At 37.3% G+C, this 18,603-nt stretch overlaps 1 protein-coding gene across 2 annotated transcripts in view; it reads right to left on the bottom strand.

Moving 5' to 3' along the window:
* The window catches only part of CkIalpha (Casein kinase Ialpha), a 72,497-nt gene that overhangs the window by 36,458 nt on the left and 17,436 nt on the right, over positions 1-18,603 (bottom strand). Inside the window, exons 3-7 of one of the 2 annotated variants that reach the window (XM_083114610.1) lie at positions 17,261-17,486; positions 13,376-13,515; positions 9,882-9,960; positions 7,347-7,421; positions 2,514-2,730 (exon numbers count right to left, since the gene is read on the bottom strand). In XM_083114610.1, coding sequence (XP_082970736.1) covers positions 2,514-2,730; positions 7,347-7,421; positions 9,882-9,960; positions 13,376-13,515; positions 17,261-17,486 — 737 coding nt within the window. Of the gene's footprint in view, positions 1-935; positions 2,731-7,346; positions 7,422-9,881; positions 9,961-13,375; positions 13,516-17,260; positions 17,487-18,603 lie in introns of those variants that run through there. The other variant, XM_083114609.1, reaches the window with a different exon arrangement.

The following is an 18,603-nucleotide window of genomic DNA, read 5'->3' as shown; positions in this document are numbered from 1 at the left end:
CAAAACAAATTCAATACTTGCCTGCCAGAGGAAAAATTACAACTTCTGAAAATTAAAATGCAAAGGTTAATTGTTAATGTATGGGTAAGTACAATGGCTGCAATGCAGAAAGCCTATATCTCAAGGTTGAAAACACACAAAAAATATTCTTTAAAAGTTATTAACATTCCAAAGTAATACACATGATGAAAATTATGACATTTCCATGTGTTTGTTAGTGGAAGCACTCTTGTAGACCCTTATTAATAACATTAAAAAAGTTTTTTTTATTATTCAAAAGTGTATTTTAACGTCTTCATGCAGTATTCTTAGTAAAGTTAGGTGCATTTCATGAGAATGTGCTTCCGACTGCCCCATCCAATGTAATGTGAACTCATGTGTACTACTGTATTACGTATAAAGGAAATGACAAAAGCATGCGTAAGGTACTGCAATATTAGCTGACGGACAAAATGAAAAAGAAGGCAGTTAGACTAGCAATCAACAAACAAGAAGTAAACAAAAGCCTCCTTTTGTTTGTATATTTTAAAAAAAATATAAAACAACTAAGTTACTAACAAGCAAACAAAAGCCAACTTTTATATCTGTACACCAGAAATAATTTTCAACCAGGCAAAAGCAAAGCCGTCATATCATACAAGATTTTTAATGGAAAAAGAATAATCAAGGCAGTTATTTACATACCACCATACAAGCCTGCATGTCTTTTAAATTCCACATCGTGACATCTTGACACACTCGTTGTGCTTCTGAGGAAGGTAGGGAACGGTTTGAGGGTGTTACTTATCCGGAGAATGTGGAGAAAAAGGAATAAGTATTCACCAGTGCAGTTGCACCAAAAGGTACAGGTCAGTCACACAACCGAGGTCTCGCACACAAATATAAGCTTAAAGGAAAAAAACTTTAATATATATATATCTCCAAAATAACACCAGTTTTTCATATCTTTTAAAAATTTATTATGTACCATCTCACTTCACTACATGAAATACGAATTACAAATAATAATAAATTACAAAAAATTCCTGGTTGAAAATGTCTTCTGATGATACAGCAAATTAACCGAAAAAGAAAACATGCTGATCCTTTCACTAAAAGACACGGCATGCCTTTCAGATTACACAGAAACTGATGCATTCGACAGTTGAGCTATGTGCCACACACAGAGAGAAAGAGAGGAAACAAAGCACACCCACGGATACAACCTTTCGTAGCATGCCACAATAGTGAACAGTTCCATTACGTAGCCCTCAAACACAAGAAATGGCCTGCTTACACAACGTAAATACATTCCGTTCACCAGTACGAGAGTGAACTCAAAGGGACAAAAACATCACAAAAAATTACAACATACAAAAAAGAATCGAAATACGCCCGAACAACCTCTTCTTGTGTTTTGTGACCAATAATTGTACTACAGAATCAATACGGTGATGTATCCGGAAAAGAAGTGCTTCAGAGGATGTGACTTACAGCAAAGCAGCTGTACAAACTATACCAACTGACTTAACAGTGACTATAAGGAAAGCTACTACTGTGAGAGCTCATGCATTTTGCTATAATAACCACCTCCCATGTAAGTGAACAACAAAAATTCTGAACACAATAAAGAATGACAGTTTCTTAAGGAGAGTTACATTGCAACGGAAATACGAAGCAAACAGTGTTTCAAACCTGCCATTCTTTATTTGTACTTATTATTTACTTGACTACGGAAAAAGAAGGGTGAGTTATTATATATTTCTTCATTATATACGAACCAGAGTAACTCCTATGAATCCCATTGGATTCATGATTTGAATATATATATATACACACACTATATATTCACCTACTGAAACAAATGCAATACTCTCACACATACATACTGATTTTTTTCCCTTTTTCCCGGACAAGGGTACAATTCTAGTATCACATGAGCAAAAAACTAATGCACAAGGTAATTCCAAGAGATATGTACATCAATAATGTGCATTGTGAAAGGAAACTCCTTGGATACATTCCCTACTGTACACTTTTCATGCGATCTCTAGATTTATTCCTATGATTCTACACATTTGTTCTATTCTTCAGTTTATTTTACATAATTTACACAGAATTTGTAATTTACTTTTAACAGATATGAGGAAAAAAAATATTTTTGATTATCTTCTAAAATTCTTCAATATTCACTGGTAGTTAAAAGAAATTAATACAGAGAAGTAATTCCTATGCATGTACCACCAATAAACTGCTACACAACATACCTACAGAGAATTCACATGCAAATCAAGAATGAAGAAAAAAGAAGAAATATAGATTTTTCTGGGTGTATGGCAAAACGATCAAATTTATTCAGAGCTAAATTATACGTCCACGGAAACAAATGAAATCAGAAAATTTTATTGTGCCCACCCGTCCAAAATAATAAACCTGGAACAATCATCAGTTCATAGAAGGCCTTATTCCTTGCATCCAAGAGCGCGGTCACTCTCGTTTGTCGGCCCGATCTTTGTCTTTATCGCGTTTCTCACCTGGGGTAGCGAGTGCCTGTGATGTGCCACCAACATTACCAGCTGAAGAAGCAGCCTTCTGCTTCAACATTGTCCAGTCAAAAGTGTAATCGTACTGGTGATTCAGAGTACGGAACAAGATACGGAACAATTGACGCAAGTACATGTAGTCAGGGGCTTCCTCAAATCGCAGCCCTCGGCAGTAGTTCAGGTACATCGCAAACTCAGCTGGGAAGCCCTGCGGAGAAACAAACGACATGTAACAATTACAACTTTAACTTTCCCTCCTATATTTGTGTCAGAATCCATGCATTCCTTCAGTATATAATTACTCTGAATTACGTTAAGAGATGGCAATCTATTGTGTTTTGATTTTATTTACAAATTTCAGTAATGTGATTATTTTTGGAAAAATTTATAGTAGGGTATAGTCTCTTAACCACTGATACGGATGTTTGAAATTGGTAACAATCAATAGTTGTTCGAAATAATTAGATCATTATTATTGCATATCCCATTACAATTATACAGAGCATTCACTGACATTCGCTACGAGACTCGGCATCAAGCAGCCCGGCATCAGCGCTTGCTTGTCTTTCCTGGTGAACGGGTCCGTGACAATCGCACGCTACAGTGTTTTATTCCCTCTCCCTGCCTTCGCTCTCTTTCTCTTTCTGTTGACGTTGCAGACTGACGCCACTATAATCTTCCCTTGGAAGTTGTGTTGTGTCCGTGTGTTGAAGATTGTGGCACCACAAAAGTTAAATTACAACAAAGGATTTATCTTGTCGAGTGTTACTTCGGAAAGAAGAATTGTGGAGAAGTGCGATGACGTATTGCAACGAAATTTCCTGGTGATCCCATTCCACATAGGACCACTATATTAAACCTCGTAAAAAAGTTTAGAGTAACAGGGTCAGTTCTGAATAAAAGTGGAAAGAAAAATGGGGAAATTAAAAAATAAAGTATACAAAGATAATCTGCACACCGTCCGTGAGTTAAGAGAGTATTGTACGAGAAATCAGGAGAATTACAGTAGACGAAGTAGCACGTGTAAATGCCAATTTCCTTCGGAGATGCCAGGAATGTGTTGGAGCAGAGGGACATCATTTTCAACACCTTCTGTAGTCAAGGATAGTACACAATATGAAAACTGTAATTTTAATAGCAGATTCTACCGACTGTCATGGACCCTTTCACCGGGAAAGACAAGCGCTGATGCCGGGCCGCTTGCCGCCGAGTCTCGTAGCGAATGTCAGGGAATGCTCTGTATATTACAAGAGTCAAATGAAAACCTTAAAAGTCCAATAAGAATTGTAGGGGAGACTGTATACAGCTCAAATTTACATGAGGTATCAACTGTTATTTACAAAACGACCTGAAGGCTGCAAAGCTAATTATGTAAGCTTCAAAATGCCATTCTTGTTATTTTAAAGATGGAGCCTCCTGTACACGCTTGGAACAGTGAAGAGTGGTTTCTTGCCCTCTGTCAGCCTACAGAAATTTCTTGGCAAATGAAAATTTAATATCTGTGTGCATGCTTACCACACCAACAAGTTTAAGCCAAGTTCTAAGGTCTCCTAATTTATTCTGAAAAATATTCTCACCTCAGAAAGCTGAAACTGTCGTCAATTCTCAACATAATCTCCCTCTAGACGAACACATTTTTCGCAACCCTGGCACCACGATAACATGTCCTTTGCAAACGCTTCTTTAGGAGACTGTTTTGTATACTTAAAAATCACATTGTGTGAGTATGGATAGAGCATGTGGAATCACTTCAAATTTGTTTTCCGTGAAAAACATGTAAACAATGGCTACCCGATGAACAGGTGTGTTGCCCTGATGTAAGAACACAGTTGCAGCCTTTTCCGGCAGTTTCCCTCGAAATGCTGCAAGCAACTTGGTTCTCAAAAAAACTTCATAGCTTGTACCCATCACCGTGCTACCCTTAGCGTAACAATGTGTGAGTATAAAGACTTTTCTGTCCTCGAACATCATTTTCTCAGCAATGGAGGGCAGTAACTGGTTGCTGGTTTGTGGCCTAGGCTCTTTTGGTTTGTCTTCACATGGTGTTTGGTAGGGATTTGCCGAAGCCGATTACAGATGTATGGAAATCGGCCGAAATTGACACATCGGCATCGGAATCGGAATCGGAATCGGCAAAAATCCGATATTTAAACCGGTACAGATTATACTAGAGTTTTACCTTCTAATAAGTTTTATATTCTAGCTTTGTAAGATTTATTGAAAATTAGGTTATGATCCATCATTATTGTAGAGTTTTGTAATAAAATTATTGCAAACTCATTCAGAGGATCAACCTAACTATAAATCGGAAATAAAACAGTACATTGCTGAACGAGGATCTGCTGTTGTATTGGAAATTCAAAAATGAATATTCAAACCTGAAGCAAGTGCTGAGAAAATACTTGGGCATACCTGCTGCATCAGTATTCATTGATTGAGTGTTCAGTGTTGCTGAACAGATTTGAGATAAGAGAAGAAGTAGGTTACTTCCTGAAGTGCTTCCAAATCTCGTGTTTCTGAAGTTGAATCTGGCAGAACAGGAATTCATTTTGCATTTCAAAGAACTGCTTGTGTACTAATGTTAAATCTCTTAAGAATCCATGTTCTTCTTAAAGGTTCACATAACATTTTGTAGATGCAAATGTACATACGCATCTCTTGAGAATATATATGTATATACATATGATACGCAATAGAAATGTACATAGCAAATTTATTTTGTCATGCTGAAAATAACATCCCATTTCTGTTTAATAATCTTATGTATCGGAATCGGTTAAATATCGGCATCGGTATCGGTTCCAAAAATTATCGGTGAGTACATCGGCATCGGTAAATTTTCGGCTTCGTCACATCCCTAGTGTTTGGTCTTTCTTGAAATGTCGTACCTATGAATGCATATTTTTCACGTCCATGGCACCACCACAGCTTGTCTCGGTCAACTGAAGATGAATATCAATGGATGTTTCTTCATGCAGGTGAAGAAAATGGATAATAACACGCTGTTCTTCTAATGTAAACGGTGCTATTTCCAGTATCAAAAACACACCTGTCTCTAGACAGCGTCACTAGCTTCCTACGAGGCAGAACCTGCAGCCATCTGGCCTCATCAACCTTCAAGAATGGATGCTTCATCTCAAACAACTCTCCCGTTTATAACTGATTATATTCATGAAAAAAAAAAAAATAATAGACCTTAGAACTTCAATGCACCTCGTACTAATGGAGGAGAAAGTTTGGCAATGGCCTCAGTTCGCAGGCAGATGGGTGGAAAGGCCATCGCAGTGGCTCATAAGTGACTGCACGTGGACCCCAAAGACTTATTCTTCTTAACGTATAGAGGCACTAACTTAAAGTTGAAAATATATGTAAATCAGCAATAGGTGTGGGCTAAAATGCATTAAACTTGTGCAACCCTACACACAGAAATCTACTACGTAAGAAACAAAAACAAATCAAGGTTTTCAGTTGACTCTCCCTTGTACATCACCTTGCCTTAAAATTAAGGCTGAGCCTATACCAGTGTTTCGGTATCGGAAAGCATCGGTTGGAATTCATTTTCCCCGATATCTGCAGATACTTATCTGGCATTTTGGTCTTTCACACACGCCGCGAAAATGCAGAACGACACTATCGCAGTCTAATTATCCTGGAAATTATGCAATATTAAAAGTTTCTTTTCACTTTGCACCAATTTTGTAATAACATAACATGTAATTTAATAATCTGATGTAATACTTGAATATTTTAAAGCAAAAATGTTGGTAAATTGATGCATATAATTAAGTGGAATACTTACACACAAATAGCAATCAATATTTTGAACAACTTTTAATTATTACAATTTTCAAGCACCAGTATCGAATCAGCTATATTTAAAATATTCAAGAATTATATGGTAAAAAGGTAAAGGTAAAGTGTTCCCCTGTGCATAGCACCACGCCATGAAGGCGTATAGGGGGTGTAGGGGTAACGCCCCACACTTTCTTGATCCGGTCGTGAGTGGGGGTGATGTGATCAGCATCACGCCCCTGACCGCCTTTACCCCCCAGGGTTTCCCCCAGGTACCCATGTTATTCGACGCTGGGTGGGCGCCGGGGCCGCTTTCGCCGTTAGAAAAGTTCCCGGATTTGAACCGGCCGGGGATCGAACCCGGGACCTTGAGCATGGTAGTCAGACGCGTTACCGACTGAGCCACTTAAATTTCCTTTTATATAATCAAAAAAATAGTTTTTTCCCATATTACTGATGGAACATACTTGAAATGAAAACTTTTGAATTCTGCATAATTTACAAGATAATTATACTCCACAAAAGTGTCACGAGGCATTTTTGAAGACCCAGCAAAAGACCTAAGCCCAGAAACATATAGGGTCGTATAGGTAAATACATTCAAACCGATGTTTCCTGATATTGATATACCACTGGCATTGATCAATACCAATACTTCGGCATCGGCTCAGCCCTGGTTTACAGTATTGATGTACCAGTAAATTAATGTTACTTATATTTATAGAATAACAATACACAATGGCAAACATTTGGTTCAAATTTTACATATTTCATGGCTTGTAAGACACTATAGCAAAACTGCAAAAAAACAGATTTCATGGGAATCAATGGATCCATATCATTTGCTGATAAAATACAACACTGATATAAAATTTAGCAATACTGATAATAATTACTGTAGCAATCCATTCGTGGTTTAGATTTATTTCATTCCACTCTATCTTGTGATTTGCCACAGGTGGCAGGAAAAAAAATTATGATGAAATCATTTCCATATTACATCACGCACAAAAAATATATACATGTTCTTACCTTGCACAGCACTTCTACTGGGGTGGACATTTTCTTCTCACTGATTTTTTCATACTTTTGTTTCTTGGTTGCAGCCTAGAAAAGTAAAAATAATGGATCAACGCCTGTAACTTTACAGCATACAAATATACATATCACTCCTGAGCCAAGTACAAAGTTTCATTCTGATAGGTTTCAAATGAGCCCCTCTCCAACATTTCAATCAACTTTACTAAAACAGGTCTGGATCTGGTAAGAAGCCCTTACAAAGCTTTCAGCCCGATTTGCAGCATATGACATGTAAACAAGACAAGGAAAACAGATTTTTTTGACAACCACCTTCAAATAAGTTGACCAATTTCACTCCAAAAACGAATTCTACCTGCTGTGAAATATTTTGGCTTAAAATCTAAATTTACAGCGCATGAAATTGTAATATTATATCCCTATATTGATGTGCATCCTTAACATATTCTACTTTTTCAATCTTTTGACAGAGTGGACACTCTAGGACCATGATAAAATCCAAGTATAATTCCCGGTTTTCAAGGCGAACTTTCCAAAAATTCAAGGTTACAAGTAGATGTTTTCTGAATTTCAACCTTACATATTACCACCTCTTGCCACCACATGCACCCACACACACAAATATAGTAACAATATAAAAGGTGGGTGTGATTCCAATGTATTCAAAAAAATCTACTTCAATTCACTTCAATGGCGTGCGAGTGTGTATGTGTGCTAGAGGCATGCAAATTTAGTTTTTGACGAAAACACGAAATTTGAAATAACATGTTGTAATGTTCATTTTTCATGTTTCTGAAAGGTCTGAGGTGCATTTTTCTACCTTGTTTTGTCACGAAATGAACTGCAAAATGTGAAATTGACTCTTAAAACACGAAATTTACCGTTTACATACCGATGCGACACTTTCTGAAGTCTGAAGTATCCTGTGAGTTATGCAATTTACGGAAAATTGATTAAGTCTGCTGTAAATATTTGAGAAGCAAAAATGGACCCCTTTACACAGGAATAAACTTAATACTCTGGTAACTACATAAATGAAGGGAAAAGTTTACTTTGTGTAATAAGTGCAGTTTTTAAATCAAAATATCATCTTATATAGCACTTTTGATGTGATTATTCACCGCTATAACACCGAAATTTTATTTTATTTACCGCTTTTCAACCCGAAATCGACTCTATTTTTGTACTGAAATTTTACTTTTTTATTTACCAAAAATAGTGTGTGCATAATATTTAATTTAAGGTGCGGAATTTACATTTGCCATTTTACATACTCAGACTCGAAATACATGTACAAACACATCAGAAATGTTACGGGATATACTAATCTACGAAAAATTGTTAATTGTATAAGAATTTCAAACTCAAATTTACGTAATCAACTTCAATCTTTCATCTGTCAGATAGATTGTTCTGGAAAGGATACTAACAAAGTAAACGGATTGAGAGAATTCTGTTTTGTTTTCCACACAGCTTTCTTTTCCTTCCTCGATAAAAATAAAAGCTAGACTGTGAAGACTTGCCTCAGGACATTTATAAATTCAATGGGATTTGGATTAATAATTTTTCACGTCTACGGAGAAAAATTTACGCATAATTCCCGGTGAGTAGCAACCCTGTTTGAAGACCAGGTATTAAAAAAAGAGAAAAAGAAAAAAAAACTAACAGGATAATTCTTGTACAGTGTTGCAGTCTGTTGTATCTTTGCAGAATGAGCCCCCATAATGGAAGTGCATTGTAACCATACTACCTCTGCCAGTTTGTGCCTCCACCGGGTATCGAACCTAGGACCTCGATTAAAAGGTAATGGTGTTACCCCTACACCATAGGGAAGGCCAGAACCTGCCTTTGGAATTAGCAGCAGTTGTATTTATGAAGTTTGCACCAATACCTTTCTGCAGCATGGAGAGAAGCTTCTCCATGTACACTCCTGTTCAGATAAAGTGGTGCATTTTTCAAATGTTCAACCTTATAACGTGTGCCACTTTATGAGAACAGGAGTGTACACACACCCACTTACAATGACCGTAAGAAATTCACCACAGAAAACATTGAAAAGCATATGGTGGCACAGTACTTCAAAACCTGATGAAGTGTTTGTATTGGACCAACTGTATTATTTTTATAATCAAGAATAGAATTCACTGCACTGAAAGTGAATTTTGAATTCAAATTGCATCTAAAACTAATGACTTCAAAAAAATTATTAATTAATAATGATAGCTTTAATTTATTATAAGCTCCTAAGAATCCGTTCCCTAATAATGACATTCTCTTTCCCCATTCAAATCAATTAACTTTTATTTGAAAAATTTATTTAAAAAACGCTTTGTAAGACATCTCAAGTTATCAACTTAAATTGTCCACCCTGTACACAATATGTATATTAATGATCAAAAACAACAAATCTGAAATATTGTCATCAAATAACATGTTAAATGCCAACACATTATGGACAAGTGGCCCGCAAGAGGTGAAATATTTTTCTTTCACACCATGAAGACAAGAAGAAAGCGTATGCATACGCACCTTAAGTCCCTGCCACGGTAAAGTTCCACGGTTGAAGTACATCAGGACATACCCTAGAGACTCCATGTCATCACGGCGACTGAAATTACACACAAACATATTATTTAGAAAAATTATGTAACTTGTTAGAAAGAAATATAAAATTTACCTATATCGATAACCAGGGTAGCCATTAGGAAATGCGAGAAAAATTTCAACACTGCCAGCAATATCCTCTGTTTATGTGGCCATGCACTATGGATTCAGTGTTGCCACTGACATTTTTCTCCTGTCAAATAGCACACTAAAGACGTTAGGACTCTACGGCAATGAGATTGCGCTAGCAGAGAAGGCGATAGTATGAAACTTCTGAGAATAACCTTCTGTTTACGAGGGTCACTATTTATATTTTGAGCCTAACAATGAAAAAACAGGAATTTGGCATTGAAAACTGCTTTATTGTTTTTCGAAGTATTCTCCTTTATGGTTAATACACTTTTGCATTCGTTTGAATCATTTGTCAAAGCAGTTTTTCCAATCTTCTTGAGACACCTCCATAATATGGTTTTTGAACGCATCAACGGCGTCTTCCGCCGACGAAAATCGTTGTCCACGCAATTTATTCTTGACATTCGGGAACAAGAAGTAGTCATTGGGTGCCAAATCAGGACTGTATGGTGGATGACCCATCAATTCTATTTTTTGACTGTTCATAAAGTCGGTTGTTAGACGAGATGTGTGACAGCTGGCATTGTCTTGATGAAGAATGATCCGACGGCATTCGTTTGTTTTCCGTATTTGACCGAAGACCTCTGGCAAACAAATTGTTGTGTACCATTCAGAGTTGACCGTTCTATGTTCCTCTAAAGGCACAGTTGCCACATGACCAGTTTTCCCGAAAAAACAGGCGACCATTTGTTTCGATGTGCTTCGAGCGCGAACAACTTCTGTTGGATTGGGTTCATCTTGAAACACCCATACAGTCGACTGCTGTTTACGTTCCGGCTCATATGCATATATCCATGATTCGTCACCTGTTACAATCTTATATACGTCTTTTGAAGCACCACGATTGTATTTATTGAGCATTTGTTTGCACCAATTGACACGATAGTCTTTTTGAGTTTTTGTCAAATTGTGTGGGATCCAACGAGAACATACCTTTCTCACAGCTAAATTATCATGTAATATTTTATATATGCTGGTGGAACTAATGCCTATGGTTGCCTCAATCTCACAGTATGTCACATGACGATCTTGCAGTATTAGGTTTTGCACAGCATCAATGTTTTCTTGAACAACAACTGATTTTGGACGACCTTCGCGAATCTCGTCGGTGAGCGAATGGCGGCCACGATTAAATTCGTTATACCAGCGTTTCACAGTGGCAAAGGATGGGGCTTCATCGCCAAATGTGGAAGTAAGTTGATAGATGCACTCTTGTCTTGATAATCCAAGTCGAAAATCGTAAAAAATCATCGCACGAAAATGTTCACGAGTTAATTCCATTTTATTGTTGTCGTGCAATCTCCAAGGCAACATAAACAATACAAATCACCCTATTGACAAACCATTTGAAGTACGTTATGGTCAAAAATGCCAGACGATGCCGTGCAAACGTCAAACCGCGCCTAACTTCAATCAGTGTTGCCAAGGCTCAAAATATAAATAGCGACCCTCGTAATTCATGAACTGTAGCTTATCCTATGTGACAAATTTGCACTAAAACTCGTTACGTTTTATTCAGAGATATTCATATCCTGATGGTGATTCTTTCGAAGTTGTCTGTAGTGTTCTAAAGATTTTTTCGTTTTCCACAGGAAAGTAACCTGAATGTGATCTCGACTGCAAGCATACAGGATAAAAAGCCTCCTTTTGGGGAGGCTCGTAGCATCGAAATAAGACCTCAACAAAATATTATGCTGTGAAAGTTTTGGCGGTGTTTCACCCTGTATACGGGACATTCCACAAAAAGTGGTCTTACTACATGTAATAACAATATGCATTAATCTGAAAATGATTGCTTTTAATTGCATTAAGGTATAAATACTTGTGAATGCTGTAATTTGCATATTTCACCAACATAAAGTATCAGCATCTGCAAAGTATGTGCTTCACAGACAAATTAAATCAAATTTTGGTACATTTTTAGAGCATCACACATTTTCGTTAATGCTTTTTGGGCATTCAGGCTATGTTATTACACACAAGTTTTTTTTTATTTACTAGCCGACACCACAAAGTGCTTCATAATTCTATGAAATCAGTGCATTATGAATACTTTAATCCAATTTCATGTCTAGAACCTTACATTTATGTCACACGTGTAATGCTGGAATGTCCAATTACTGCATGTTACTTTACCCATTGGTATTATGAAAAATGGTGTTCTTTTAAAGACATATAATTCTCAAATACAGCTTGATTAATGTCAAAAAAGAGAAGATCCTTCCAGAACTCACAACTGTTATCATTGCTGTAGCAGATTTCACAACATACTGCACATATAATACTTGGATGGAAGCCGCATGCACTATTGTTTCGAATGGCAATGAACTGACTCGAAACTTGTTGGCAAATCTGCAAACGTCCCTTCTGCAGAATGAGTTTTGAGGATACAAAAATAAATGCAGTGTGAAGACATAAAAATAACAATATCTCCACAGACCTTTATTTATATGTCAGCTGCGGATTTGCTTCACACAAAAGGTAAAATGCTGAGCAGTACAATATCCTCTGCCACGGTCTATCCTCTTCTTTGCATCTTCCCTCGAGAGTGTGGAGGCGGCACACCCTCAAATTTGACGTCTCTCAGCTTTAACACACACAATCATGGTGCCTTTACCCTGACGAACAACAGTTCATGACAGGAAATCAGATAGAAGTTGGGGGTCACAAATAGAAATTCAATTGTGTTCTGGGGGATATTTTTCTTTCACAAGATCTTAGGCTTGTAGTCCCTGTTGACACTTTGCTTTCCTGCGACTAAGATTCAATAGCATTATATCAATATTTTAAAAGCACGAGATCTCTAAATGGAAGAAGCCCTGTGCTGGCACGTGTCGCATACTCCTAAAGGCAATCCTGTTGATAACAGATATTCTACAGAACTGATATAAAATTGCAAATTTTCCCTTGAGAACATGATTGGTCCATGAACAACCTTAATTAATATAACTAATAATTGACTACACTGGGCTTTGCTTTGAAAAAGAAACTGCATATTTCACATTTAAATTACAGAACCAGTTCATATATAATTATAGTTTTGCTTTGGTAATTTCTTACTCAAGTCATCAAAACTTCACTATATTCTACACCCGCGTCTCTCATTCCCATAATATGAATTAAAATCTCATTAATCAACTCTGATATTTAGTTACTAATATAATCATCTACACTTTGTTCCTTCACTCAATGGCACATTAAATTCAGTGAATATTTCTTATTCAGAGGGATGTGTGCCAAGTACAGTCATAATATGTGCTTAAAAACAACATTTATGATGTACTTACCTCTGTTCAATTCCCAAGTGTGCATTGATGGAGGCATATCGTGCAGTCCCAGTTAAGTTCTTATCTTCTCGATAAACAATGTGTTGTCGTGTGCGAGTATCACGGAATTTCTTTGCTAATCCGAAGTCTATCAAAAAGAGCTGCAAAAACAAATTAATAAAATGAAGCAAAGTTTTCAATCAAGATCAAAAGATGATATCACAGCTTATCTGGTGTAAAGGTATAACAGGATTTCATTTTCACACTGCTTTATATCCGATGAATGAGAAAACATTGATTTTAATCTGTGGTTGTTACAAATATTCAGCTATAACGTAACGAACTCTGTGGTTCGTGGGATCTTACCAAGAACGTTAACCATTGAGGTGGGTGTTGTAGGTACCACCCCCAAAATAAATCAATGGGTGATGTAGGTTATTCATCATCCATCCTCAATGATGAGAGCACTCGTCATTGACATGACAAGTCAAATACTTTGGCAGTGCGAAAGGCACAACTAAAACTAAACAGCTTAACAACTAAAATAGACAATGGTCACTCATTGGGTTTTATGAACCTTCGAACCTGAATCATGGCTGGGTTAGGATAATTACCTGTCTATCTGAATAGTGATGATTAATTCAAAGTAACGTCGAATAAAATAAACTAAGACCTCTCAAGGCTTCGTTGCTCGTTGACCAGGACTCACCTCCCTTTCCCTCAAGTCCTTTCTCCAGGCTCCTCTCTCCCCTCAATCCAAAACCAAAGTCTGTCTCACCTCTATATCACCCAGGCCATGGAGACCTTCCTCCATGCCGAACCGTGATTTTTACTACCTCTATTGCGAACAGCTGACTCCATAAACCTGATGGAACTTCCTATATCCTGAATACATCAGGAAGTTTGCATAGCACAACACTGTGCATTATTCACATACCACAGAGGTTGAGACAACTGGAGTAAACAAGTGAATGCCCTGGTCAACATGAAGCATCCAAAGAGTTTAAATAAAATATAATCTTATAGATTAATACGATAATATGACAAAGATTCATGTATGTTGTCTGCAATGCTCAACAAACTACTTAAAATTGATGCTCATGTAGTTTTCTCACATAAGAGATTTTTCCAATCTTCTCCATACACAAAGTTGGGGTTCAATCAACATCTTAAAAATGGGTACCAGGGGGGTGAACTCTGCAGGGTAAAGGCAGCTGTAGCATGATGATGATTACACAACCTCCATACGGATTGAAAATGGGTGGGCCCTACCTCCACATGCCCCTCCCTCCTCCTGGCCTATGTGCCTTGATGGCACTGTGCAATGAGCATGGAGAACTTTACCTTTTACTTGTGAATATTTTTATTATAAGAGAATCTTACTTAGTAATATAAACATTTCACACTACAAAATCACCATTTTCTTTCACAAAAATATTGTCCCAAAGGGGACAAAACCTGGTAGCAGTGATTATTGCAATTTGCCAATTACAAGCTGGCAGAATGAATGGAAGTCTTTGAAGAACATGTTTTGGATATTAACTGAAAAATTTGACAAATGAGATTACGAATTTGGCAAAAAAAAAAATTATGTACATAACTAGACTATTTTGCTGTGGAGGGCACAATGCAAAAGTGGTCACTTCTGTAGGTTTATTTTATGCAAGCAACATTTACCGTTCATTAAGAAAAAATTATTGCTGCTGTCCCATGTTTACATAAAATGAAGCCATTAGCGGCCATGCACTGTACATTGGAAATAAATTGTGAGTTTAGTGACTGATGTTTTCTAGAACACAGTGGCATGTTTTTCAAAATGCAACAGCTAGTGAAATGGGTTGCTGTGCATAAAACTATGCATTCGTTTTCACTGATGTAAAAAATGCTCCCACGTTAGTGTCACGTCGTCATCAACTGCAAAAAATGCATTTATAACAAGAGGCAAAAATGATTTATACAGCGTTATGCAAAAAGATTGGTACAAAAGTAAGGTTAATTTCTTTTTAAGCAAAACGAGATACAAAAGCAATTCTGGAGGGAAAGAAGGAAGGAAGGTTGTAAATTTATAGCCTGTGGTTGTAGTTGACGTTAAATCTGCTGGAGGCGCTACTTGATAACTAAAATGGCAACAACGAAGGTAGAGCAAACATATTGCATAATGGAATTTGCACGAACAGGGGCAGTTGTTACAGTTCAGAGACACTTTCGTACGAAATTCAAGAAACGAGCACCACATAAGACACTGTATTACATGATGGGTGCAGAAGTTTGAACCAACTGGATGTCTGTGCAGTAGAAAAATTCCCGGTCGACCAGGAACATCGAGGGAGACAGTAGATAGGATTCGTGCTGCTTTTCAAACGAGTCCCAGAAAATCGACAAACCAAGCAAGTAAAGAACTTAATGTGTCACAACCCACTGCATGGCATATTCTAAGAAAGTGTCTATGCTTTAACTCGTGCACGTGCTGAAAAATGTCGATATGCCGAAATGGCAGACCTTCTGCATTTCATTCGAAGAAGAGGATGGATTCGCTGACAGGTTAGTGTTTAGTGATGAAGCGACATTTCATACCATAGTGCAGCAGAAAAGGGACTCACCAAAAGTGACCGTGTTTTGTGAAATAAGCAGACAAAGTGTATGGACGTTTCTTTTTTTGCCGAAGCCAGTGTTACTGGCCAGCCCTACCTGGGCATGTTATCGGAATGGCTCATGCCACAACTGGAGGAAGATATTCCGAATTCCATCTTTCAACAAGATGGTGCTTCTCCCTGCTTCCACAACCTTGTTCGTGCGTACCTCAATGCCACTAGACCAGGTCGTTGGATTGGCTGTACTAGGAATCAAGATTTGGCAATTCTGACCTGGCATCCACGATCCCCAGATCTTACTCCATGCAACTTCTATTTATGGGGGTTTGTGAAAGACACTGTGTACGTTCCTCCATAACCACAGGATCTGGATGATTTAAAGCAGCGCATCTCTCATGCAGTGGAGTTGATAACCGAGGATATGTAGGAACGCGTCTGGCAAGAAATGGATTATCGTTTTGACATCTTCCATGTTACCCAGGGTGCTCATATCCAACATTTGTAATTACCCAGGTAAATTTACAACCTTCTGTTCTTCTTTCCCACCAGAATTGCTTTTGTATCTCTTTTCAGTTAAAAATAAATTAACTTTACTCTTGTACCATTCTTTTTTAATAACCCTGTACAAATATTATAACCATGAAATTTTCCAAGTTTTAGTGTGTTCGAACTCTGGGAAGTTTTATCAGCCTCAAATTTTGAAGCCAATTTTCAAAATCAGAACAGTTATAAATTTCTCTCATTAAATTGCACCTCAAAACTAACATAAATTTTGTGCATGTGATAAATTGTCAGAGGGATATACAAATAACATAGGCTGAGGGTGTACAAGAAGACAAGTTCACAGTAAGCATAAATCTTAGGTACAGCCAAAATTTTCCAACTTTTCAGAATTTGAAGTGAAATTGTCAAGAAAAGATTGTAGGCAAATTATGAATCAACCAAGGATTGAACTTGGGGTCACTGACATCTTACTGTAACAACTAAAATATCAAGCCAACTCAAACCCACCAACCTCTCCCTCCTCTTACAATACACAACATGTATATCTTGTGTACATTTTGTCCATTTGAAAGATCCGACGTGGAATGAAATGTCACGACTTCCATGCCCAATCCCTTGTTGAACCACAAATTGCACAAACTATTCAATAAACTGTTAATTTCCATCATTACGATATACCATTTCTTCCTGCTAACACCAAATTACAAATCGTATTTAATTTTCTGGAAGATGAGTAATACAAAAACCTCAGCACATCTAAATTTTATTTAGAGAAGAGAAACTATAAATATATGGGAATGCCAAAGCATACCTTGTTACAGTGTCGCCCGATTCCCATGAGGAAATTGTCAGGTTTTATGTCCCGATGGATGAAGCTCTTGCTGTGTACATACTCAATGCGGCCGATCATCTGATCTGCCAGCATGAGGACTGTTTTGATGGTGAATCTTCTGGAGCAGAAGTTGAACAGATCTTCCAACGATGGTCCAAGTAAATCCATGACTAATACATTATACTCCCTCTCCTGGCCGTACCACCTGAAAAGAGAACAATTCAGTCATATAAGCATTCCATATCAAAGGTACAATGTTGCTCAACATACAGACTCAACCGTTAACCTACGGCTTGTAGAGGGAGATTATTTCCGTAACATCTTTGGCTGTTATGCATTTGAAGCATCAGAACGAGTCAACTCTCGAAGCAGCCAATTAACCAAGCGAGCTGCTGACGTCATCTCAAAACCTATCGCTAAGCTACTTGCTCAGGTTCTACACGCCCACTAGGCTCGCTAGACAGATTCGTGCAGTCTGCTGGAGATGTTCTGAAAGTAATTCGACTCTACCATAATAGAACAAGCTTTTTCTCGAAGTATGCGACTTTTAGGTCATACTGCGACTCTGATAATGGTCGGAGATACATGTTTTGACTTCTGCATGAGTATTGAGGTATGTAATTTAGCAATGAGTAAAGTTTTAATCTCATTATTGCTTTTCTTCATTGATTTTGACAACAATACTCTTTTCTCAATTCTAGTATTTGGAAATACACTTTTACCAAGGAAAAAGCAAAAAGTGTGCAATTCTTTCTACAGTATGCAAATACGGAAAACATAGTTTTGTACTTTCATGCGTTGGCATTGCCTGTGTGGGAACCCGATGAATTTCAATTTCATGAAAAATATTTTCTTTTCTTTCTTCTTCAAACCAATTATGGAAAATTTGTTCTTTCGACCACAGGCTTAAAGCCTAATGTGTACTGAACAAAACGGCGCATAATTTGTAACTTTAGCGTTCTTAGTTCCAGAAATATAAAATTTTATTTAAAAACATGCAGAAGTTTAAATTTTTTGCTGAAAACACGTCCGTAGTTCACCGGCAAACACGCTCCGTTGTTTAAGGGTTGATGGCAACATATAATAGTTTTCTAGGCTTGGAAACATAATTTAATTATTGTAACCATGGTTTCAACTGAAGGGTTAAATCCAATACATACAAGTACATTTACACCTAATCGCCGTCCTGTCATGTACAAAAATCACATACATAAACATCAATAAATTATTTCAAATTATGAACAAGCAACCTTTGATGCACAAACCAATTTTTGGCAACTGTTACCTAGTACAATACAATTTAAACTTTTACGGTAACTACT

The sequence above is a fragment of the Lepisma saccharinum genome, chromosome 29, assembly GCF_977018435.1.
Source record: "Lepisma saccharinum chromosome 29, izLepSacc3.1, whole genome shotgun sequence".
Lineage (NCBI taxonomy): Eukaryota > Metazoa > Arthropoda > Insecta > Zygentoma > Lepismatidae > Lepisma > Lepisma saccharinum.
The sequence above is the reverse complement of the archived record's forward strand: the minus strand, read 5'-3'. Positions and strand labels throughout refer to the sequence as shown.